Source organism: Rhinatrema bivittatum, chromosome 7 (assembly GCF_901001135.1).
Source record: "Rhinatrema bivittatum chromosome 7, aRhiBiv1.1, whole genome shotgun sequence".
Classification (NCBI taxonomy): Eukaryota; Metazoa; Chordata; class Amphibia; order Gymnophiona; family Rhinatrematidae; genus Rhinatrema; species Rhinatrema bivittatum.
The window spans coordinates 118,282,659-118,306,881 of record NC_042621.1 but is presented as its reverse complement, the minus strand read 5'-3'; the positions used below and the strand labels follow the sequence as shown (position 1 = coordinate 118,306,881).

The window sequence follows — 24,223 nt, the reverse complement described above, 5'->3', positions numbered from 1 at the left end:
CACAGTGCCCTCTGCAAGAAAGGTAGTGTCTTCCTGCGCCTGAAGGCGCGGCTACAGCCAGGATTATCTAGGTGACATCCAGCAGATTAAAGATTATTGCAACAGCACCTCTCTCTTATCTACTACCTAATGGATAGATTTTATGAAACCTTTGTCCAATGCTTTTCCCCTGTGCTGTACATCTATAGATCACAGCAACGGCACTGGATGTTCTCTTTTCTGGCTCTAGGGCAGGGGTAGGCAACGCCTGTCCTGCAGTGCCATAAACGGGACTGGTTTTCAGGATATCCACAATGATTATTCATGAGTTATATTTGCATGCACTGCCTTCACTGTAGGCAAATATCTGTCATACATATTCATTGTGGATGTCCTGAAAACCTAACCTCTTTGTGGCACTCCAGGACCGGAAGTGCCTACCCCTGTTTTTGGATGAGCCACTGTGCTGCGTGTGGCCCCTGATTTTTCCACACTTCTGTTGCTGTTATGTTATTCTGTACACAATGGACCGGATTTTTCAAAGGATTTACGCGCTTAGGGGGGGTGATACGCGCACCGAGTGGCATTTGCCGCTGTGTCGGAGGATCGCGTGCCGGCAGGCTGCCGGCGTGTGCAACTTGAACCTGCCCAGAGGCAGGCGCAAAAGGTAAGACAAAGGTCAGGGGGATTAGAGTAGGGTTGGGGGGGCGGGAGAAAAGTTAGGGGAAGGGGTGGGAAGGTCAGGCTAGGGGGAAAGGAACGGGGGAAGGCAGCGCGGCTTGGCGCGTGCAAGATACACATGTAGCCCGCGCACACCTTTTAAAATCTGTCCCCAAAGTGCAAAATGAAAGCTGTAACCTGTAGAGCTAAAAAAGTCCATCTGCATGATGAAACATGAAAAGAAACTGCCGGCTGCAAGAAGAAGGTGGTAAAAAGGATTCTGAAGGCTGAATGCAAACCTGCCTGCCTGACAGAGGACTTAGCTACTTTGTAGCATTAAAAAAAAAAAAAAAAGGAACCTGGGTACAATGGAAGAGATACAATGTCTCAGACCTTTCTAAGAATCAAGGCAGGGACTTCCTCCTTTATACTTAGCCTTCTGTTTCTCATTATAACATAAATACAATCATTTATAGCTTCTTTCATCAAACATAATTCCCAAAGTGACAGCCGCAATAGCATTCATGCTGTAGCACGCTGTAGATTTAAAGACAGCTTGTTCTTGCTTTTTGTCACAATCTAATTTAAAAAAGTGCTTTTTAAATAAAGATACAATAAAGGTTGGGGGGAGGGGGAGGAATGGAGAAAGTAAACAGCACTGCAGCTAATTGCTTCAGGGTAATGAGGGATGCTAGAGGAAAAGTGTGGGAGCCTGGGAATTACCTAGCACGTCACTAAAGGTGCCATGTAAGCAATGCATACTATAATATTCTAAAAGCGATTGATTTTTTTCAGATGGGACTTGTTAGTGGAAAATCAGTCAGAGGGAGAGAAGCTAGTCCAGATCCAACTGGAGCAGGAAACCACTTCTTACCCCATTATGTCCCAGTAGAGGATAGCTCCTTAAAAAATTTGGGACATAATGGGTTAATACAAGTGAAACTTTTTTTTTTCTTTTCAAAGTAGTACTGCTAGATTGTTCAGCATGGAGCCCATGCAGCAGCTGTTGTACAACCCCGGCCCGCATGGAGCCACCGCCACTGCATCCTCCCCTATCCTGAAGGGCAGAAGACTGGCCACTTCCTGCTGCTGCTGGCGGCCCACTTCCCCTCCGCCGCCAGTAATATGGGGAATGGGGGAACCAGGAGAGAGGGGGGCGGGTGCAGGAGGGAGAATGAATGCCTGCATGGGGGCTGCATTTTTTGGAGGGCACCTCCTCCAGCACATTCTTCAGAAGGGATCCCCCCCTCGTTACAACTTCTGTCTTTTAAGTTTTGGGCTGGCTCCCCATAACCAAAAAATTAATCAAGGCCTGATCTAGAAAAAGTGCAAGAAATAAGCACCAAGTCATGGGTGTCTAACGTGCTCCTTCTGCTGCCACTGGTGCTGCTTCTTCTTCCTGTGAAGTTCAGTCAGCTGCTTGAAGAAGAAAATAAAGAGCAGTGCTCCACAGCTGAACTGAGCATGCACGAGTCAAACAGCCAAACTGTGTGTGAACTGCACCGAAGGAAGTGACACCTGCAGGAGCAGCAGAGCAAGTTACGAGTGCCTGGCCCCTGGCACCTCTCTCCTCTTCTCTGCTGGAACAGGGGAGGTAGCTGCGGGACAGAAGCAGGTCACAGGAGGCACAAAGGACATGCTAAAAGTCCTAGGGGCAGGAGTAGCAGCCTGAACGTGGGCAGTGGGGTTGCTGAATGGCCTATTTTTTTCCGGATTGTACAGATTTTTTGAGTACTGTATGGAAAAAAAAAAAGAGGGAGGACTAAAATGTTTGGAAATGTCCTTATGTTAGTCCTTCAGCTGCAGCTTAAGGTAACACATGTGGTTACTAGTTAAAATTGTTCTCTAGTGCCCCTAGTGGGGTTGTTAATGTTTTATTCTTTTATCTGACTATGCTCCAACTTTAGTTGAGCCACTCTTTGGGGCCGATTGTTCTGTTCGGAGATAACAGTCTGCTTGGAATTAGCAATCTGTTATTATTTAGGAGAGTTGTGGGTGGATCCTTGGACCGGTGGCAGATGACCACGCCCTCAGGGAAGATCCCGAGAGGGACCACCGGTCAGGCTCGGAGTATGGAGACAGACACACACTAGTTCTTTTATTAGACAGTATACTGAACCACCAGAGGTGGCAGTAGTGAGCTGGAATGCCCGGCTGGGCTGTAGTCCCTCAGATCCTGGAACAGCGATCCCTGGAGACTGAGCTGTAGAGAAACTGAAATATAATGAGTAGGCAGGGAATGCAGAGTTCATGTACTGGACCAGATGGTAACACTCACACAATGTCTCATAGAAGCCCAGGAGCTGGAATGTACAGGCCCTCGAGGAGCGAGTACCTGGTTCCAGGGAAAGCTCTAAGAGAGCAATGGTAACTCACTGATGTAGTTGGCAGTGATGACTTCCAGGAAGAATAGAGTACCGAGTAAGTCTGGGAACGAGGGCCCTCGAGGAGCGAGTACCGGTTCCAGACTGTCACCTGAAAAACAAAAGAGAGAGCGAGGCCCCCGAGGAGCGGGTACCCCTAGTAAGTCTGAGGAGGCAGAGTAGCTTAGGTAGAGTAACCCTTTCCCTTGCTAATTCCAAGTGTTAGCAAATTCTAAGACCTTATATATCCATCGCAGGTGACGTCATCTCAGGGGGACACCCCCGAGGTTCGTGCCATCACCGGTACATCAGTCGGGGCTGCGCTGTACACACGCCCCTAGGCCTCCAGGAAACATGGTGGTTTGCAGCATCCAGCTGGTCCGGGGAAGCCGGAGGACTTTGGCAGAAGAACGCTGCAGCAGCCAATCTTCCCACGGACGAAGAGGGAGGTGCCAAGAGGTAAGGAGGGCGTCGGGAACCAACGGACACAACAGTACCCCCCTTCAAAGGACTATTTCCTCTTCGGGTACCAGGCTTAGGTTTTGGAGGATGCGCGAGGTGGAACTGATGAAGCATCTCTTTGTCCAGGATAATGGTCTGAGGCTCCCAAGAGTTTTCTTCGGGGCCAAACCTTCCCATTTTAGAAGGTATTCAAAAGTCTTGCCTGTTTTACGAACGTCCAGAACTTCTTCGACTTTGTATTCTAAGTCATCTTCTGCATTGATGACAATTAGATCTTGAATCTTGGAAGAAAATTCACTGAGTATGATGCTGTAGATATCAGGAGCGTTGGATGAGCTGCTGGGGACGTCACTGAGATCTTCAGTGGAAGTAGCGAAGTTGGGGAACGTCCAAAGCCCACTTCAAGTTGTAACACAATAGTGGATCTTCTAATTTGATGAGGGGACTCCTCAGGTCTTCCACTAGATGTCTGAGAATGAAGTTGCCTCCTGCCACTAGAGCAGGAGTCTGAACTGTGATCGGTCCATAGTTCAAAGAGACTGGGAGAGAGAGCGGAGGAGATGTCGCGCTATGGCCTATGAACATTCCTCCTGCAGGACTTAGGCCCGTCCATTTTCCAGACAAATGGAGCATGTGGAGACATTATGGCCGGGCTGACCACAGTACATGCAAAGGCCGCACTTCTTCCGAAATCTTCTCTCTTTGGACGTCAAGCGACCATGACCAAGTTGCATAGGTTCATCTGTATCAGCAGCAGGGGTTACTGGAACCATCTGAGATGTAGAGACAGCACTAGTCTGTTTCAATCTGGGTAACACCCTAGGCCGGAGTTCCGGTAGGTGGATTTTCAGAAGGTGTTTGACAAAGTTTCTCATGAGAGGCTTCTAGGAAAAGTAAAAAGTCATGGGATAGGTGGCGATGTCCTTTCGTGGATTGCAAACTGGCTAAAAGACAGGAAACAGAGAGTAGGATTAAATGGACAATTTTCTCAGTGGAAGGGAGTGGACTGTGGAGTGCCTCAGGGATCTGTATTGGGACCCTTACTTTTCGATATATTTATAATTGATCTGGAAAGAAATACGACGAGTGAGATAATCAAATTTGCAGATGACACAAAAGTGTTCAGAGTAGTTAAATCACAAGCAGATTGTGATAAATTGCAGGAAGACCTTGTGAGACTGGAAAACTGGGCATCCAAATGGCAGATGAAATTTAATGTGGATAAGTGCAAGGTGATGCATATAGGGAAAAATAACCCATGCTATAATTACACAATGTTGCGTTTCATACTAGGTGCTACAACCCAAGAAAGAAATCTAGGCGTCATAGTGGATAACACATTGAAATCGTCGGTTCAGTGTGCTGCGGCAGTCAAAATAGCAAACAGAATCTTGGGAATTATTAGAAAGGGAATGGTGAATAAAACGGAAAATGTCATAATGCCTCTGTATCGCTCCATGGTGAGACTGCAACTTAAATACTGTGTACAATTCTGGTCATCCACATCTCAAAAAAGATATAATTGCAATGGAGAAGGTACAGAGAAGGGCTACCAAAATGATAAGGGGAATGGAACAGCTCCCCTATGAGGAAAGACTAAAGAGGTTAGGACTTTTCAGCTTGGAGAAGAGACGGCTGAGGGGGGATATGATAGAGATGTTTAAAATTATGAGAGGTCTAGAACAGGTAGATGTGAATCGGTTATTTACTCTTTCAGATAATAGAAAGACTAGGAGGGCACTCCATGAAGTTAGCATGGGGCACATTTAAAACTAATCGGAGAAAGTTCTTTTTTACTCAACGCACAATTAAACTCTGGAATTTGTTGCCAGAGGATGTGGTTAGTGCAGTTAGTATAGCTGTGTTTAAAAAAGGATTGGATAAGTTCTTGGAGGAGATGTCCATTACCTGCTATTAATTAAGTTGACTTAGAAAATAGCCACTGCTATTACTAGCAACGGTAACATGGAATAGACTTAGTTTTTGGGTACTTGCCAGGTTCTTATGGCCTGGATTGGCCACTGTTGGAAACAGGATGCTGGGCTTGATGGACCCTTGGTCTGACCCAGTATGGCATTTTCTTATGTTCTTATGTCCTTCTCCTTGTCCCGGAGCCGGTGATCAATCCGAGTAGCCAAGGCTATTAATTCGTCCAGCGAGTCAGGTGTCTGGTGAGCGGCCAGCTTGTCCTTCAAATGGTTGTCCAGGCCTCTGCAAAAGAGAGTCTTGAGACATCTGGGGTCCCAGCGGAGTTCTGCCGCCAGAGTTCTGAACCCTATGGCAAATTCAGCCAATGATCTGTTGCCTTGCTTCAAATCCATTAAAGCAGAACCGGCTACAGATGTTCGAGCAGGGTCATCGAAAATGGATTTAAATAAGTCTATAAATCCTTCTATGTCCTGCAAAATGGAGTCCTTGCATTCCCACAAGGTAGATGCCCAAGACAAGGCCCTACCATCCAGGTATGAAAGGATGTAGGTGGTCTTGGAAAGTGCTGTAGGAAATAGAGACGGCTGTAAGGCAAAGTGCATGCAGCACTGGTTCAAAAAGCTCCGGGTCTTCTGGATTTCTCCAGAAAAGCGGATTGGAGCCGCCAGTGGTACAGCAGTCTTCAAAGTTACCTCCGGTGACTGACCTTCTTGGTTGGAGGCTGTGCCTTGAACCTTCTGAGTGTGTAGCTGATGAAATGTTGCAGTAAGTTTCTCCAAGGCGTCTTGCTGCTCCATAATGCGCTGGGCCAGGCCCGGTATGGCCTGCAAGGCATTCAGTTGTGCCGGATCCATGGAGTTAAGCAATCTGTTCTGTTTGGAGATAACAGTCTGCTTGGAATTAGCAATCTGTTGTTATTTAGGAGAATTGTGGGTGGATCCTTGGACTGGTGGCAGATGAGCACGCCCTCAGGGAAGATCCCGAGAGGGACCACCGGTCAGGCTCAGAGTATGGAGACAGACACACACTAGTTCTTTTATTAGACGGTATACTGAACCACCAGAGGTGGCAGTAGTGAGCTGGAATGCCCGGCTGGGCTGTAGTCCCTCAGATACTGGAACAGCGATCCCTGGAGGCTGAGCTGTAGAGAAACTGAAATATAGTGAGTAGGCAGGGTAAGCAGAGTTCATGTACCGAACCTGATGGTAACACTCACACAATGTCTCATAGAAGCCCAGGAGCTGGAAAGTATAGGCCCTCGAGGAGCGAGTACCTGGTTCCAGGGAAAGCTCTGAGACAGCGATGGTAACTCACTGATGTAGTTGGCAGTGATGACTTCCAGGCAGAAGAGAATACAGAGCAAGTCTGGGAACGAGGGCCCTCGAGGAGTGAGTACCGGTTCCAGACTGTCACCTGAAAAACAAAGGAGAGAGCGAGGCCCCCGAGGAGCGGGTACCCCTAGTAAGTCCGAGGAGGCAGAGTAGCTTAGGTGTAACCCTATCCCTTGCTAACTCCAAGTGTTAGCAAATTCTAAGACCTTATATATCCGTCGCAGGTGACGTCATCTTCGGGGGATGCCCCTGAGGTTCACGCCATCGCCGGTACATCAGTCGGGGCTGCGCCGCGCGCGTGCCCCCAGGCCTCCAGGAAACATGGCGGTTTACAGCGTCTCTAGCTGGTCCGGGGACACCGGAGGACTTCGGCAGAAGGACGCCGCGGCAGCCAATCTTCCCATGGACGAAGAGGGAGGTGCCAAGAGGTAAGGAGAGCAGAGAGAGGGCATCGGGAACCGACGGACAACACCGATGCAATCAATTTGCATAGAAAGCGCCCCAGGCACCCCCAAGGGGGGCGCCATGCAATATTTAAATTAGGGGGTTGCTAACGCGACCCCGATCGGTTTCCTAACTCGGTCATTTGCCACTTAGAAAAACCAACACTGGGGGTTCAGGAAACGGACGCTTGTCAGTTGAGCATCCGTTTCCTGCACCCGACTTTCAAGTGGGTTTTTTTTAAACTTGTTTCTTTTTAATAAAATTTCTTTAAGCTTTTAAAATAAGTACAGAAAAGCATTTTTTTTCTGCTTTTCTGTACTTGTTTTAAATGCGCTCAGTTGATGGTTAAATGTGCATCCGAGACGCACATTTTTTTTTTTTTGCATCAGAGTGAATGCCTAATAGCCTCATTCACATGCATTTGCTATTACATTCACTCCACGTTGGACATGCATTGAACAGGCACTAATCCCCCAATTGCATTAGGGGATTGATTAGTGCCTATTCAACCCGCTTCCGACTGCGGGTTATACAGTGCGCTGGGCTGAGCGCACTGTATTGCATCGGTCCCTTTGTGAGAGGTTTGGAACAGGCGAGATGCCTCTCTCTCTAGTATGCAGTCTTAAAGGATCCCAGCTACCCGTAGAGCATTTGTAAGCTCCAGAGAGGGTAATGCCAACTAATTTAATTGGATTTTTCTTGCTGAACCATGGAGCAAGCCATCTTTCTGTGAGTACCATGGGGTTGCATTACTCCACTGTTTAGTGAAATTTCATTGTATATGAGCAGTATGCCTAGGGCCTTCATTTCCATTTTATTTGAAAAATGTTTATTGATCAATGCCAACAAATTAAAAAAAAAAATACAATGTTCACAGAATCAGATCTGGGGCAATGGTGTATCCAGGGAAAAGCAGTATGAGGTCAACATTGACAATATCTATCTATTTATATATACACATCACACCCCACTCCAGGTTCCCCATCTCACTGTCAGACATATCTGTTTCAGATCTTTAATTAATTCACAATATTACTTCTTATCCGAGTACACAGAGACACAAGAAATGGCTCCCAAATCCTAAGAAATGTCTTGTATTGGAGTAAGTTTGCATTCAGAATAGACAGTCACTCCATATTCAGGAGACTGTGCATTTCTATGCTCCACATCGAAATATCAGGAGAAGTAGCCTCTGTCCAAAGAATCAGAATCCATCTTTGTGTAATTAGCATAGTTTTCCCACAAAAAGAAACAAAGAAGCTTTGAGGAAGGGGAAGTTATCATCCAAACCCCAAAACAAAAACTGCATTAGCTTTGATAAAGTCATTTTTCTAATCACCCCTAGATGAGCCCAGACGGCATCTGAAAACTGTGAGATAAGAGGGTAGCTCCATACACAATGAATATAAGCGCTGTCTCCATGCCCATGTTTTAAATAGGCACCTGACTGAGCTACCCCTCTATTTCGTACTCCTGGATATAAGATTCCAGCTTTACAGCTTCAGCAGAATTCCTCAGCATCGCTAGTCCTTAAAGTTTCTCCACGGGAGCACATAACGCCTCTATTGTTTCAGCTGCACTGGATGCCAGTTCATTTTCGAATTAATTTCAAAATATTGGAGTTTAAAGGATAAGGTGATCCACCATCAAGCACCTTAAATATCTCTCAGAGTTGTTTGTCGAGTGCATTCCCTGTCGGTCGTTGTGCCCAGCCAACAAGAAGCTTCTAGTATTTCCATCTGGAAGGGATGTACGTTATCAGGACACGAGAAACCAGGCATTTTCAATCAGGGGCGTCTTTTTATGAATGCTTTACCCGATATTCTTCGTGACTTGGCAAATTTTAAACTGTTCTGGAAACATGTAAAAGGGCAGCTCTTTTTAGCGAAGCTGTTGCTGCAGTTTGATTTTATGTTCTGTCTCTGTTGTTAGTGTAACATTGTCTGATGGTTTATTCTGTAATCCGCTTAGACTAACAGTGTTATATAGGCGGAATAGAAGAATTGCAAATAAATAAATAAATAAATCTCCACCGTTCAAGCTCTCTTAGGAAAAATAAAAAGCCTATGCAAAAATGTAGATTGAAACTCATGCAAAATAACACTTTCCACCAATCTACCTGAGCTACACATTAAACTCCTCACTCAAATTCTTGCCCCATATCCACCTGCCATCTAACCACAGTGAACTAAACGGTTCCAAAATTTCTTGCCTCATCAATTTTCTGTAACTACAAGAAATCACTTTGTCCTTGGGTCTGGAGCACAATAAAACTGATTCAAAATATTTAGACTTCAAGCGCCCTGGATCCTCTTGAATCAAAAACTGTATATAGTGCCGCAGCTGCAGAAAAGCAAAAAAATCTTTATTAGAGTTCTAAAAGATTGAACCTCACCTCTATCCTCCATTAAGGCCTGTCGAACAAACCGCAGCCCTGGGTCCCCCACAGATCAAAAATACGATATTCTAGGGCTAGGCCCAGAGATCTGGAGCAAAGGGTAAGAGACCAAACCATTGCTGTCCCTCCCACAAAATATCACAGAAATCTGCTGAACTCTGAAGCCAATCTTTTAGTGAGCTGCAAAATACAAGCCACATTATACATTTTCAAATTTCAGCAAACCCAGCCTCCCCTCATTCACGGGCAAGGCAATCTGGGATGCTTTCTATTCTAAATAAATTTAGAAACAAGTTGATTCTGCTTCAAAAAAAAATAAATCCTGATGTTGCACCTTAATCTGCAAATTAATCAAAGCTAATCATGTTAAATGTATCTTACCTAAAAATGACACTGGCAAATGTACCCAGCAATCTAACAAACACTTACGTCTCTTTCAATGATAGAGCAACATCTCTAGGAATATGTAGCCCTAGATATACAATAGACTCACCCACTCATTTCAAGGAAAAGCTCCCAGGCCTGCTCCCTTGCGAACTTCCAGACAGATCTACATTTTTTTTTTTTTTACATTCCGCTTTTCACACTTTACCCAGCACTTCAAAGTAGATTACATTCAGGTACTGTAGGTATAATGCCAAGGACTTCTCAGAATTTGCCTGCAGTCCAGAAAACATCCCAGATTCTTCCATCATAGCCAGTCCAACAAATAATTATCTTACAGAATCACCTCTAAAAAGCAAGAGGTCTTCCTGCAAACAAAGCAAGGCATGTCCCCACAGACTCCATAAAATTCTACCCAAACAAGAGTTCCCTTACCAAAGGTTCACTACACAAGATGAACAAGAGAGGCAAAAGTCGGCTCCTCTATTTTTTTTTCCTTTACACAGTAGATATTCTTCTGATATAAGCCCATTTGTGCACACCAAAGCTCAGGCCCTGTATTACAACCAGTGAATCCAAAATACACCAAGACAGAGAACATATGCCACCACAGAATCTGATCGAAAGCTTTCTTGATATCAAAGCTTACTATCTGAGAATCTGTCTTCCTCCTACTAACTGCTTCAACAACCATCACCAGCTTGGGTTTGTGCCTCCCATGCACAAACCCAAGATCCTGCGAGATCAACTGGGGCATCAAAGGAGCCAGCCAGTTTGCAAAAAAAAACTTTAGCAAAGATATTTTCACCACCTACATTCAACAGAGAGATGGGTCTATAGGGTATAACCAATCCACCTCCGTGTCACTGACACTGCTTAAGATGAACCCAGGAGAAGACCCTGAGGGTTTCCTGAAAAACTTTGAATGCACAGCCTGACTGGAAGGCTGGCCAGAGGACAGGTGGGCTACCTATCTGGGGAATCTACTCACCAGGAGTAGTCAAGATGCCTTCCAAACTGCCAGTCTGGAAGGGAGGACCACATACCAGGAAGTCAAGGCCGCTATTCTAGAGAGAGTAGGAAATCTACTGATAGCAATTTCAGTGGGGAATTTTACAGGCTGGAGAAAACCTAAGTAACTTATTTGACAGACTTAAAGATGTCACTTGGAAGTGGTTGTACCTGGAAGGACAGACCGGGTGGAGGTAGCCAAAGCGGTTCCGCTGGAACAGTTCCTAGATAGCTTGAATGGCCTATGCAGCAGTGAGTCTGCCAGCACCCAAACCTTATGGTTGAAATGGTGCTGGAAATAGTGAAGGCCTATTATCATGCCCAGACTATGCCTAAGTCACCATAGTTCTCAGAGAAGCCACTCAATCTGGACGACGGAGAGGATGACAGAGTCCTAAAAGCCAGAAGCCCTGACAACCAGTAGCACAGATCTGCCTGGACTTTTCACCTAAACCACAATCTTCAGCCAGACTACCATGTTTCAGCTGTGAAGAAAGGCCATTTTGTTGCAACCATCCCTTCCCGATGGCTTCACTCCGCCTACCTTCCTTTCTTTGCACCTCCTTTTGCTGTGGATGGACGCCTGGCTGCCGCGGCGTCTGCCTGCCATCCTCTCCGGCGATCCCAGACCGGCTTGGGCGCTGCCTCCCACCATGCTCCGCTGGTATCTTAGAGCGCATGCGCCACGCGGCCCTCACTCTTATTTCCTACTTGGTGTGAACCTCAGGGGCGTCCCCCTGTGATGATGTCACACTGGCCAGATATTTAAAGCCTACAATGTTTGCTAGCCTTTGAGTTAGCAAGGGGATTCTTATGGGTGGGATTCGCTCTCCTTACCCAGCTACTCTGCCTCTCCAATTTCCATTGTACTCTTAATGCTAATGGGGAACTCGCTCCTCGAGGGCCCATGTTCCCTGACTCGCTGCCTGCTCCTACCTTCTCTTCTGCCTGGAAGGATTCGCTATTTGCAACACCAGTGAGTACTTGGACACTGTTGCATCTTCACCTCAGAGCTGTTCCCTGGAACCAGGGACTCGCTCCTCGAGGGCCTGTCTCCGTTCCAGCCCTAGTATCATCTCCTACGTGGAACCGCTGTGTGAGTACATTACCTTCAACCCTCTCAGCTCTCAGGGATCAGGTACTCGCTCCTCGAGGGCCTGCTCTTCCTATCCTGGGGTTCTCCATACTGGGGCTTTGTGCATATTCCACTGTACTCATTATTCTCAGTTCTTTCCACTACAGCACTGCTACCGGAGGAGTCGCTATTCCAGCGCCTGAGGGACACTAGCCCAACCGGGCTACTTCTACTGCCACCTTTGGTGGCTTCACAAACTGTCTAATAAAAGATCAATCTCTGTGTTTGTGCGTCCTAAGCTGAGCCTGACCTGTGGCCCCTCACGGGCCCCTCCCCCCCAGTGGGCATGGTCAGCTGCCACAATGTCCAAGGGTCCACCCAAACCTCACTAATTATAACACATTTTGCCCTAGACTGTTCCCACACGGAAGATGAACCCATGGACGTTAATACTGCATTAATGCTGTGGCTCCACACTTTTGTAATTTCATGGATGTCCCCAGCCAGGGAGTCTCTACTTTTATGATTGCAGTTGAACTAGATGGCATTCCAACCCAAGCATTAGTGGATTCTGGGAGCGTGAAAGTGCTTGTTCAAAGAGAGTTAGTGAAGCTAGTCCAGATTGACTACAACAGAGTAGTAACCCTGGCATGCATGCACTGGGACCAACAGCAGTATCCAACAAGCTGGGTACAACTGAAGACCCCAGTCAGCTGAGATAAAATTGAGATGGGAGTTCTTCCTTTGCTACCCTACCCTGTGGTCAAATGACATGACTGTCGAAATTTAAGAGCCTCTGGAACCAGCTCACAATGGGTTTGTCCAGCCACAACAATGAAGAACTCTTTCCCTTGGATGATCCACATCTCTATCATAAAGCCTCCAAGACTCTTAAATCCTGGAAGTAGTGCTGGCAGGACAAATACACTTATGCTGCTAATTTAGAGGCAGACGGAAAGGAGGGAACGGAATCAGGGAAAGAACAGCCACCCACCCAGAATGTCTTACCTGGCCCCGTTGAATGGGAAAAAGGGGATGACCAGGGAACTTCAGGCAGGCACAGAGGGAGATGAGCCCTTTAAGTGGGACCTGGAGCATATACAGAGGGTGGATGGAAAGTTAGTTCCTGGAGCACAGCTTACAGACCCTATTCTTCCTTATTTTGTGATGAAAGGAGATCTACTTTACCAAATCACAAAGGGACATTGATAAAACAACTCAGTTCCCAAACCATATCATCAGAAGTCCTTGCTTTTGCATCTGTTGGTCACAGACGGCTGCGACCATTCTGCCTTACCTCTTTTCTTCCTCCTTGGGCAAGATGGCTGCCTCCGGTGCCGAGTGCTGAGGACCTCGGCATCTCCAACCTAGCATTGGCATTCCAGTCTGCCATGCTTGCTCCCGTGGCCTCCTAGGGCGCGCGTGCACACATCTCCTATGCTCAAATACACATCATGGCGGGAACCTCGGGGGCGTCCCACTGTATGCCGTCAATAGCTCCGGGTATTTCAAGCCTCTGCTTCGCTACCACCTTTGAGTTAGCAAGGACTTCAGTTTAGCTACTCTGATCGCTCTAAGCTGCATGCTTAGACGCCGCTATCACTCCAAGGGCCTCGCTCCTCTAGAAGCTCTAGACAACCGTTCCTTGGAGTCTTTCTCTCTTTTCTTCATTTCCAGACTATTAGGTACTCTTTCCTCGAGGGCCTATCAGTCTATGTATCCTGTACCACGGACCTTCGGTCCCACCATCTCATTATCAGGAAGACGCCTACACTACTGTGAGTACCTCTATGATCTGGTGCTCCAACTCCACCCACCAGGCATGGCGTTGCCCGCATCGTGGGTTCCCACCTATCTTGAACATCTGGGTAAGATTCTACATCTGAGCCTGTTGAACATATTAGCACCTTGCGGTTCTCAGTGGCTTACCTTCCTGCTTTACAACATCTATCTACAGCAGTACAATAAAGCCTTCCATCCATTCTATGTCTGCTATCTGAGTTCAGCCTATCGCTGTGGTTCCCCACGGGGCCCCTCCCCATGGGCGGAGTCATCTCCACAGCGACCGAGGGTCCACAATGCCACAAACACAACACTTGCAACTAGCACACAGCCACCTTCTAGGGAGTCACCTTGGGGAGGAAACAATCTGGGAGAACATATTGGCACAATTCTATTGGCTGGGTCCACATAAACAGATCCAGTAGTATTGCCAGTCCTGCCCTACTTGCCAATTCACAAAGCCTGCCAGCATATGGGCGGCACCTCTCATACCAATGCCCATAATCAAGACCCCTTTTGAAAGGGTGGGCATGGATCATGTGAGGCCACTAGAGAGATCTACTCGAGGAAATAAAGTGAATCCTTGTCATTCTGGACTATGCCACAAGCTGTTCAGAGGCAGTACCGCTATGGAACATGAAGACCCCCATGGTGGCAACCGCTTTAATGGAAGTTTTTTCATTACTTAGGCTGCCCAAGGAGATTCTGACAGATCAGGAGACCTTGTTCGTGTCCAAGGAAATGAAACAACTCTGTACCTTGCTTAAGGTAAAGACTCTGCGCACCTCAGTAATAAGTATATCACCTGCAGACCAATGGCCTCATTGAGTGTTTCAACCAAATATTGAGAAAATTTGTGGATGAAGACGGCAAGAACTGGGACTCCTTGCTGCCCTTCGTGCTGTTTACAATCCATGACATGCCTCAGAGCTCGATGGGGTTTTCCTCTGTTTATTTATTTATTTATTTGCTTTTGCATACCGACATTCGATCGAAATATCACATCGGTTCACATATAAACTGAACAGTAAATAAGGCAGGAGCAGCTTATTTTTACAGTATAACTTATAGTATAACTGTTCAACTATTGTATGGGAGGAGGCCAAGAGGAATTTTGGACATACTCAGGAAACTTGGAAAGATGACGGAAGCCTTGGGCAGAACCTTGTGGACTATGTTCTCCGAGTGCATGAACCCTAAAAAAAAAAAAAAGCTGGAGAGGCAACCCACCTGTGCCTAAAAAAGGCTCATGTTACGCAAGCCCAAGCTTATACCCGCCCCACAGTCCAAAGAGTATTCCAGCTGGGAGGACTGCATCCTTGTCCTTCTCCCCTCTTCAGAAAACAAGCTCTTAGCTCATTGGCAAGGACCCTATGGAGAAAATAGGGCTGTAGATTATAAAACATGCAGCCTAATAAATGAAAGAAAACTCAGATCTACCACACAAAACTTCTCAAGAAGTGGGTTCCACGGACGTGTGACGTGGTACAAGAAGAAGAGTTTGGTTCAGAAGTCATAAGAACATGCCATACTGAGTCAGACCCAGGGTCCTTCAAGCCCAGCATCCTGTTTCCAACAGTGGCCAATCCAGGCCATAAGAACCTGGCAAGTACCCAAAGATTAGATAGATCCCATGCTACTGATGCCAGTAATAGCAGGGGCTATTCCCTAAGTCAACTTGATAAATAGCAGTTTATGGACTCTTAGGGAATATCCATTTCTATTACTGTGTTAGATTTATAGGGCCATGCGGCCCAAGAATTTACCCCCTTCCCCCCCTAAAAAAATGAACTGGGGGTCCGCTAAAACTCCCAGACACCCTGGGGCTGCCAATTTATTCCCAAGAAATAAAGCAAATAAATATAAAGAAACTGCGCAATGATGCGGCCCCTCCCCTGCCGCCCAACTATTTAGTGGCAAGCCCCCTCTCAAAGAGACCCTCCAGTCCCCCTTTCTCGGTCAAGTAAAGCCAGTAGCCCCCCCTCGTATATCCCACTTTTCAAAATAAAAGGCCGGTGGACCCCAACCAAAAACCGTGAAAGAAATCATTGGTGGTGTTGTGGGTAGCCAAGTAGCCCCCCCCCCCACACTCCATACCTCAAAAAATGAAAATCTGGCTAGGCTGAGGGCCCAGGACGCCCCCCCCCCCCTAATCCTGGGCCCGGTCAGCACCACGACAGGGGCAAGGTCTGGGGAACGGACACATCATGGGGCTAAATGTAAACATATGCTCTGCATCCACAGGAACCCCTAACAACAGGTGCAGAGCAGAACTAGGATACTTCTTCATACAAAAAGGATATTCTTATTCTGGTATCAACTCTGTAACAGCAACATTAACTCCCTCTACTACCAGGTACCTACACTGTCAAGTATAAATAAACCTGCAACAAAAACAAACCAAAACCCCCACCCAGCACATGTGTAGCAAACCTGCTCTATCATACTAACTCCAAGAACTCAATCAGCAATAGCCCTACCTTTGTAAAAGCAGCAGTGCACCACCAATATTTTTTTTTACATTTATTAAAATTTGTTAATCACTTAACACTGGAACAGGTCTAGGCGATGTACAATAATGTCTTGAGAAAACATAACAAATAAGACTGATATAAATGCCTACATGCTAGTAAAAAACTGTCAAAAAAAAAATGCTTCAAAACGCGGCAGCAAGAATACTAACTAACACCAATCGGAGAGAGCACATCACACCTATTTTAAAAGATCTACACTGGCTCCCAGTCAACTACAGAATACTCCACAAATCACTCACAATTATTCACAAATGCTTATACCATCAGACCTCTCTTGACTTGACACAACCGCTCAAACTACACACCTCGGCCAGACCGATAAGAGACGCTTATAAGGGATCACTTTACGTCCCCCCGAATAAAATGGTACACAGATTAAACTTCAGAGAGCGGGCATTTTCAACAGCAGGTCCCTCCATCTGGAATGCCCTACCCTCTGACCTCCGACAGGAAACCTGCCTTCTGACCTTTAAAAAGAAACTCAAAACATGGCTGTTCAGCCGAGCCTTTCCGTGCGCCTAGACAATAACTGCATCATTGAACTTTAATACTTTATTTCGTCATGCCTCATATTAATTCACAAAGATGTCATAATCTTCAGAAGTTACCTTAGAGATTGGCTATTCTAGCCACTCTCTCTCTCTGTATAAAGTATTCCTTTTATTTGCATACTTTTGTTTTCCCTCCTTCCTTTTCACTATCCCAGTTGCTCGCCCTTGTTATAATGTAACTTTTTGACTCTGCCACTTTCTGCTCCATACTGATATGTTTATTGACTATGTTGTTATTGTTTAAAACTATTGTTCGATGTAAACCGAATTGATTTGATCTGTATCAAGAAATTCGGTATAGAAAAGCCCTAAATAAATAAATAAATAAATAAAATACCTCACCTTGGTCACACACATAGAACTAACCTTCAACAAATACAGAATAAAAGACCACAAATTACTGATGTGGAGACAGAAACTGGAATGGACCCCCCCCCCCCAAAAAAAAAACCCAACAACAAACAAACCCACTCTGCATGCAGTGCAAACCTGCAGACCAATACAGTAAAGTGCGGCCGCGGTTACCCTGCTTCTAACCCGCTTTCCACTCACAATTTGGCCGCGTTAGTCCAACCCGCGATTCACTATCCCTTTTAACCCATCCTTACCGCCTCTTTAAATCAACGGGTAACCCTTTCCGCCCGTGGCATGTATATGAGATGTAAACGATCGGATTAGCTATTCCCTCCCATACAGTAACGTGCGCCCCGACTATCGCCTTTTAAACCTGCAGTTTTGCCGCGCGTTTAACCTGCTAATTTACCGCCTACCCTTACCCCTGCGTTAGTGTGGAGCGTCAGGTCAGAGAGACGAAATTTCATGGGCAAACGACCCCCCTCACCCCCCGGGACAAGAGCCAGGATCGGGCAAACTTTCCCCCAGCCCCCGCTCACTTGCCCTGGTCGCGTCCATGGGTGCCGGTCTCCGAGGCAGCCCCAGTCCTCTCTCCCATCCTCCCGGGGGCAGCCGGCGGCGAGAGCAGCACGGGGCGGATCGCGAGGCGGCTTCCAGCAGCCCTCGCCGGCGAGGGTGCATGAACGCACGCCGTGACCTGAGCGCCCGGCTGGACATCAGAGGTCACGGCGTGCGCCCATTCACCATGACCAATGTCATTTGAAATGTCATTTGAAATGACAGGTACCAGCGCACCCAGGATACTGTATAGGTGCTGTATAGCGCTCTATACAGTAAAATGGATTGCACTTCATGGACACGCGTTGGACGCAGCTTGCATTTGCATGCCATTTAAATACAGTATTGAGCGGTAGGTGATCCAGACTGTGCGTGTGGCAAACGCGGGTGCGCCCGGCACTAACGCAGCTCTTTCTACCGCACCTTACTGTATCTGCCTGCAGCAGGAGAGCTAGAAAACTTTTTCCCATACTTTAAGCAAAGTATGAAGATAGAAGAAATGCACATTCCCAAAACTGACATGGCTTTTTCACCCCGTCACTCCCCCTCCATGCCCCTATCATCCCTCACTTTTCCCAATTACTCCCTTTCAATCATCCGCTCACACCCACATCCCTGCCCAGCATTCTTTACTGCACCCCCATGAATTCTCTTCCCTGTGCTCCCTCTCTCCCCTGCTCAACTTTCCCTACCCCCTTCTTTCCCTGCCCCCCCCTCTCTACCCAGCTACCCCCCCAACCCCCTTTCCCACCCCTTCCTGCTCAGCAGCCCACATTCCCTCTGTCTTCCACCTCTCCCTGCTGGCATTTCCAAGCCCCTCCATGGTGAAGAAAGCATTAGGGATGTGAATCATTTTTGAACGATTCAAATTATCGTCAGATAATTTTAAAATCGTTCTAAATCGTTAGAGTGCACGATACAATACAAATGCCCCCGATTTATCATCAGGGGCATTTGTATTGTATTGTTAAATAGGGCACGGGAATTATTTGGGGGAGGGCGGGAAAACCGGCACACAAAACAACCCCTAAACCCACCCCGACCCTTTAAAACCAATTCCTTACCCTCCCGAACCCCCCCAAAATGTTAAGTTACCTGGTGGTCCAGTGGGGGGGGGGGGGGTGCCGGTGCGATCTCCCGCTCTCGGGCCATTGGCGCCATTTTGGCTGCCACTAATTAAAATGGCGCCGATGGCCCGATAAAAAAAAAAACCCACCCGACCCTTTAAATCGACCCCCCTTAGCCTCCCCCACCCTCCTGACCCTTTTTTTTAGGGAGGCCCGCGCCGCTAAAAAAAACAAACCCACCCGACCCTTTAAATCGACCCCCCAAAACCTTTTAAAATTACCTGGTGGTACAGGGGGGCCTCGGGAGAGATTTCCCGTTCCCAGGCATCAGCTGTTCTAAAAATAAAATGGCGCCGATGCCCTTTGCCCTTACCATGTGACAGGGTATCCGTGCCATTGGCCGGCCCCTGTCACATGGTAGGAGCACTGGATGGACGGCGCCATCTTTAAAGATGGCGCCGGCCCCTATTATAGAGTATAGTATAATAGGGGGTTGGTAAGGGCAAAGGGGCATCGGCGCCATTTTATTTTTAGAACAGCTGATGCCTGGGAACAGGAAATCTCTCCCCGAGGTCCCCCTGGATCTCTCCTCTCCCCGAGGCCCCCATGGACCACCAGGTAATTTTAAAAGGTTTTGGGGGGGGTCGGGTAGGGTTTTTTTTTTAGCGGCGCGGGCCTCCCTAAAAACAAAATTAGCGATGTGAATTGGAATCGGAAACGATTCCAATTCACATATCTTAACGATCAGATTTTCCCCCCCCAGCCGAATCTGATCGTTAAGACGATCTGGCACACGATTCACATCTCTAGAAAGCATCAGCAGCATCACATCCAGGCCCAGTGGGGGAAGATATTGGGGGGGTCCTGAAGAGAAGGCCTTGGCAAAATGTCTCACTCTGATCTGGGTGGAGGAAACAGCCTCTCTCTGGGCCAGAATGAGAAGGAAGTGAGAGTAGGCGCCTATGAGCAGCAGGAGGCCATGTCTAGCAAGGTCTGGTTTTCATGATATCTACCATGAATATGCACGAGAGAGATTTGCATGAACTGCCTCCATTGTATGCAAATCTATTGGGGAGATCCTGAATACCTGGCCTGTTTGTGGCTCTCAAGGACTAGAGTTGGCCACCTCTGGGCTATATAGTCCTTGCTATTGGGATGACAGGACATGTGGGGAGCTACAGATAGCCCCCCATGGTTTGAGAAAGAAGGGGCTATACATCTGCTGCTGGCCTAGAAACACCAATGACTTTGCCAGTACACCCAGTACAGGGGTAGGCAATTCCGGTTCTGAAGTGCCACAAACGGTATATCCACTATGAATATACACGAGGTGGATTTGTACGCACATCTATCTCGCGCATATTCGTTGTGCAGGGCTGGAGTCGCCGACCCCTGGCCCAGCAGAATAGTCCCAAAGCCACCGCACTACTGCTGTGGGGACCGTCCCGTCGCGTCGCTTGGACGCTGATGGCGCTTCCAGGTGTTGCCGTGGGACTTGTACAGTGGCATGTGCATGGACGGCGCTCCGGGCCAGAGATCGAGCCGGAGCAGTCCTTGCCGCCGGACGCCACGCACGGCAGAGGCTTATGATCAGCAAAGGCAGCCTCTCTGTGTCCGAGGAGACTGGCGGACTCGGATTATAGGGGGGGAGGAAGGGAGGGGAGCGACTCGCGCCTCCTCGCCTCGCCGCATTCACGGCCCTCCGGGGCTCCACTCCGCCCCTCCTCAGGCGGGGAGGGGGGAGGAGTGTCCCCGGCAAGTCTCGCGGTGCTGGGCCGCCCTCCCCCCCGCCCCGGCCAGCGGTGACTGTGCAGGGAGAGCGAGCGAGAGCGCGAGAGGGAGGGAAGAGCTCGAGCGCTGACAGCAGCAGCAGCAGAAGAAGCAGCAGCAGCGCTCGCCGGAGGCAGCCCCGGGACAGCTCGAGCCGCCGCCGCCCCGCCTAGAGCTCCCCCAAGCCGCAGCAGCAGCCGCCTCCTCCGCCTTCATCCTGCCCCATGCGAGAGCGGCTCCCGCAGCACTAACATGGCCACCACTGCAACGTGCACCCGCTTCACCGACGACTACCAGCTCTACGAGGAGCTTGGCAAGTACGGGCCAACTGCAGCAGCAGCAGCGCCGGCGGCTCCCCCCCCCCCCCTTCTCTCCTCCCCTCCCCTCCCCCGTGCCCTCTCCCTGCTGCCTTGGGCTCCAGCGCCCTGGGGTGAGGCCGCGGCGGGACAGAAGAAGCCCGCAGCCCAGGCTGGTGGCGGGCGCCGGGCGATCCTCCCGGGCTGCAGTCAGGCGGTGGCGGGGGGAGGTGGTCTCTCTCTCTGCCCGGCCGGCTGGCTGCAATGCAGTGCCCGCACCCTGCAAGGGGGGGGGGGGAGGATCGGGCACCTGAACCTTTTCCCCTGCGCGCTGCTTTCCGGATTTGCATCCTGTCTTTTTTTTCCGGCTCGGTGGTGATTATTTAGTAAGAAAATAGTATTGTCCTAGACTTCTCACTATCGTTTCTTTAATTTATTTTTTTTTTGTGGGTGCAACTGCTTCCCTGTCCCTGATCGGTGCACTTGGGTGGAGGGCGGGTGTTTCTCCCGTCTTATTAGGAGGCTCTGCCCGTCTGCCCAGCTCCGGGAAGCAGAAGTTCAGCGCGTCCCTGTGCGCTGCAAACTCCTCTTTGCTGTTGTTGTTCCTTGTCTGCATAGAGCAGGTAGTTGGTGCCGACTCTGGCTGCTGTTTCCCCCCCCTCTCTCCCTCTCTGTTGTATATTTTGGTGATTGTGCCTGTCCCGGTTCTCCTACCTCTTTCTCCCTTCTGCCTTTGCCTCAGTTTCACAGCTCCAGTCTTTTTTGTGAATTAATTTCTAGGGGGGCCTTCTCTGTAGTGCGCAGATGTGTGAAGAAGAGCACATCCCAGGAATATGCTGCAAAAATTATCAACACCAAGAAGCTGTCGGCTAGAGGTGAGTGAGTGGTGGGCCCAATGAAAGCAAAGGGGAGGGGAGCGGTTGCCGAAAGGCATTTTATTTGATTTGGTTGGAGAATGACTGCGCCGTCTTAAAAGTTTTTAATCTTCGTCTTGCGCCTTTGGCCTGTTTTTTTTTTCTTCAGCTGAGTTCTCCTAGGTCTAGCACCTCCATCCCAGTGCCCTCTGATTGTTCCCTCTTATTTAATAACTTGCAGCAGGCTTTCTCAGTTCTTTGTCGGTTTGTACCTTGGTAAAATGATGAAAATCCCCTTGCATTGATTTTTTTTTTGGAATGTGTCTCGCAGATTCTCCTCCTCTGTGGTTAATGAATTTGTTTGGTACTTAAGCATGACAAGAATGAAAGTCTGTGGTAAAGCCAAGGCATCTTTGGTACAGTCTCCAACTCTCAGATATACTGTTCTTAATATGGGCAGTATGGCAAAAAAACAAAACCTGGCCTTTTAGAGCATTACCGATATCGATGGCAATCAAACCTTTTGATTAGTTGACAATTGGGACAGTTTCTCTATCATTTTGTAACTTTTTGTTGTTGTTCCTGGTTCTGTTTTCTGGTGCTTGACGATCTTATGTCTCTCCCTACCTAGTGCTGTACAGAATAGTCGTGTGGGACTGACACTTCATAAATAAAACTATTGTATGTTTCTCCCTTCCTGTTCTTTCTGGTTTTTGTGAAAAACAATTTTTTTATTTTTTTTTTAGTTTGTGAAGTTATTTCTCAATGGTGTTAACAGAAGATACATAAGCATAGAGACAAAGTAGCATTTTACCGGGGATGAAGCCCGTTTTTTGTTTTTTTTTTTTTAACTTTCAAAGAGCTGGAGATGTGGAGAATTCTTTTTAATTTGTATAAATAGGACATTTTTTAAATTTTTTTCCCTTTAATTTGTGCTTTTAGTCAGAATGTACACATTTTTGAGTGAGGTTGCATTTTTATCCAGGAGGAGCTATGCAGAGGCTGAGAGTGGGATGCATAGGTAAAAGAAAAAAGTGTTTTGTTTTATTTTGACTGTTACAGAACATCCTAAAAGCGGGGATGCTTTACAAGAAGTCCTCAGGCCCAAAAGAGTTTGCAGGCTTAATAGATACCCGAGGCTAAAGGGAAATCAAGAGACTTGGCTGAGGTTACTTGGGAGTGTTAGGGAGAAGCTGATATTCTGCTGGTGGCGTTATATCAGTCCTGCATCTGATTTAGTACAGCCAATACTTTATTTTGTGTTTTATCTTTTGATTTTTATCTGACCTGTTTGTGATTTTTATGTTCATATTTTTCTTGTTTGGCTAATGTTTTGCTTATATTATGAAAGTTTTATTGTAAGTCACATTGATCATTATAAAATGTAAGCCTGCTAAATAAATACGTTTATCATTGCGTCCGACTTTTCTTCCTGCATGGACACTGCAGATGATTTAACAGTCATGTGCTGATGTTTGCAGTCTTGCTTTAAATCCTCTGGCCTTTTATTTATTTATTTTTTTTTGCAAGTCTCTAATCATACAATGAGATCTGGATCAGCCCATCTGTGCTCCTTCTCCGTTGTGTGGTGGCATCCCAGGTTCATGGCTGAAGCATATAATCAGGGACTCATTTCAGGGATTACTTTTGGATCAGGTTAACTTTTTTTTTTTTTTTTTTTGTGTGTTTACATTGTGGCACCTTTGGGTTTTGTCGCCTTTGGAGTAAAGGCAGACTGGCCCCAGCCAAGCTGATATGTAGTAAAATTGCTTTGCTGTTTTTAAGATACAGTTAACTCAGCTAATAATCTGAGCAGGATATCTAAAGACAGCCATCCGTTTTTGGAGCTAAAAATGAACTTTGGTTTGTATGGATGCAATTTTCATAGCGTAATAAAGATTAACTTGCTTTTCAAACAAAAATGTAGGAGAGATACGCCCACCTTCTGTGCTAATTATTAGGTCATTTAGGAATGACAGTGCGTGACAGTAAGGGTTATCCAGCTCCTGTCCGTATTTATAGACTGAGATACTTTTCAGTTCCCTACTGGTTCCTGCCATATCCGAAAACAGCTGAAAAACAAGTAGAGAGCTTGCTTTCCCTCTTACAGATAAACTGAAATTGCTCCGGTTGGCATGATAAAGTGTTCTCGTGGGGGGGGGCATGTGGCTGGCCATCCCTTGCACGCCCCTCTCTTGACATGTGAGATGGTAAAGGGGGCCTGCAGTTGCCTAGAAATGGGGAGGAGGTTGAAGCCACAAATAAGGGTCTTGGCTGCCTCCAAGCCTATGGTTGTTACCGAGATGGAAGAAACGCTGCCCAGCCGAAGCTGGTGAAAGCTCAGCAGTGTGCTCGGGCAGTCCTCGGGCAACCTTTTTAGGGGAGCAGTTTGGTGGAAGTTGGACACCGAGGCAGGATTGG

General features: G+C 47.4%; 1 protein-coding gene across 24 annotated transcripts in view; it reads left to right on the top strand.

Moving 5' to 3' along the window:
- Positions 1-20,512: 20,512 nt before the first annotated feature.
- Positions 20,513-24,223, top strand: part of CAMK2G (calcium/calmodulin dependent protein kinase II gamma) — a 425,093-nt gene continuing 421,382 nt past the window's right edge. For 5 of the 24 annotated variants that reach the window (XM_029608987.1, XM_029608985.1, XM_029608988.1 and 2 more), the window contains exons 1-2: positions 20,515-20,969; positions 21,729-21,823. In XM_029608987.1, coding sequence (XP_029464847.1) covers positions 20,905-20,969; positions 21,729-21,823 — 160 coding nt within the window. In that variant the 5' untranslated portion in view covers positions 20,515-20,904. Of the gene's footprint in view, positions 20,970-21,728; positions 21,824-24,223 lie in introns of all 24 variants that reach the window. The other 19 variants (XM_029609002.1, XM_029609000.1, XM_029609003.1 and 16 more) reach the window with 12 other exon arrangements.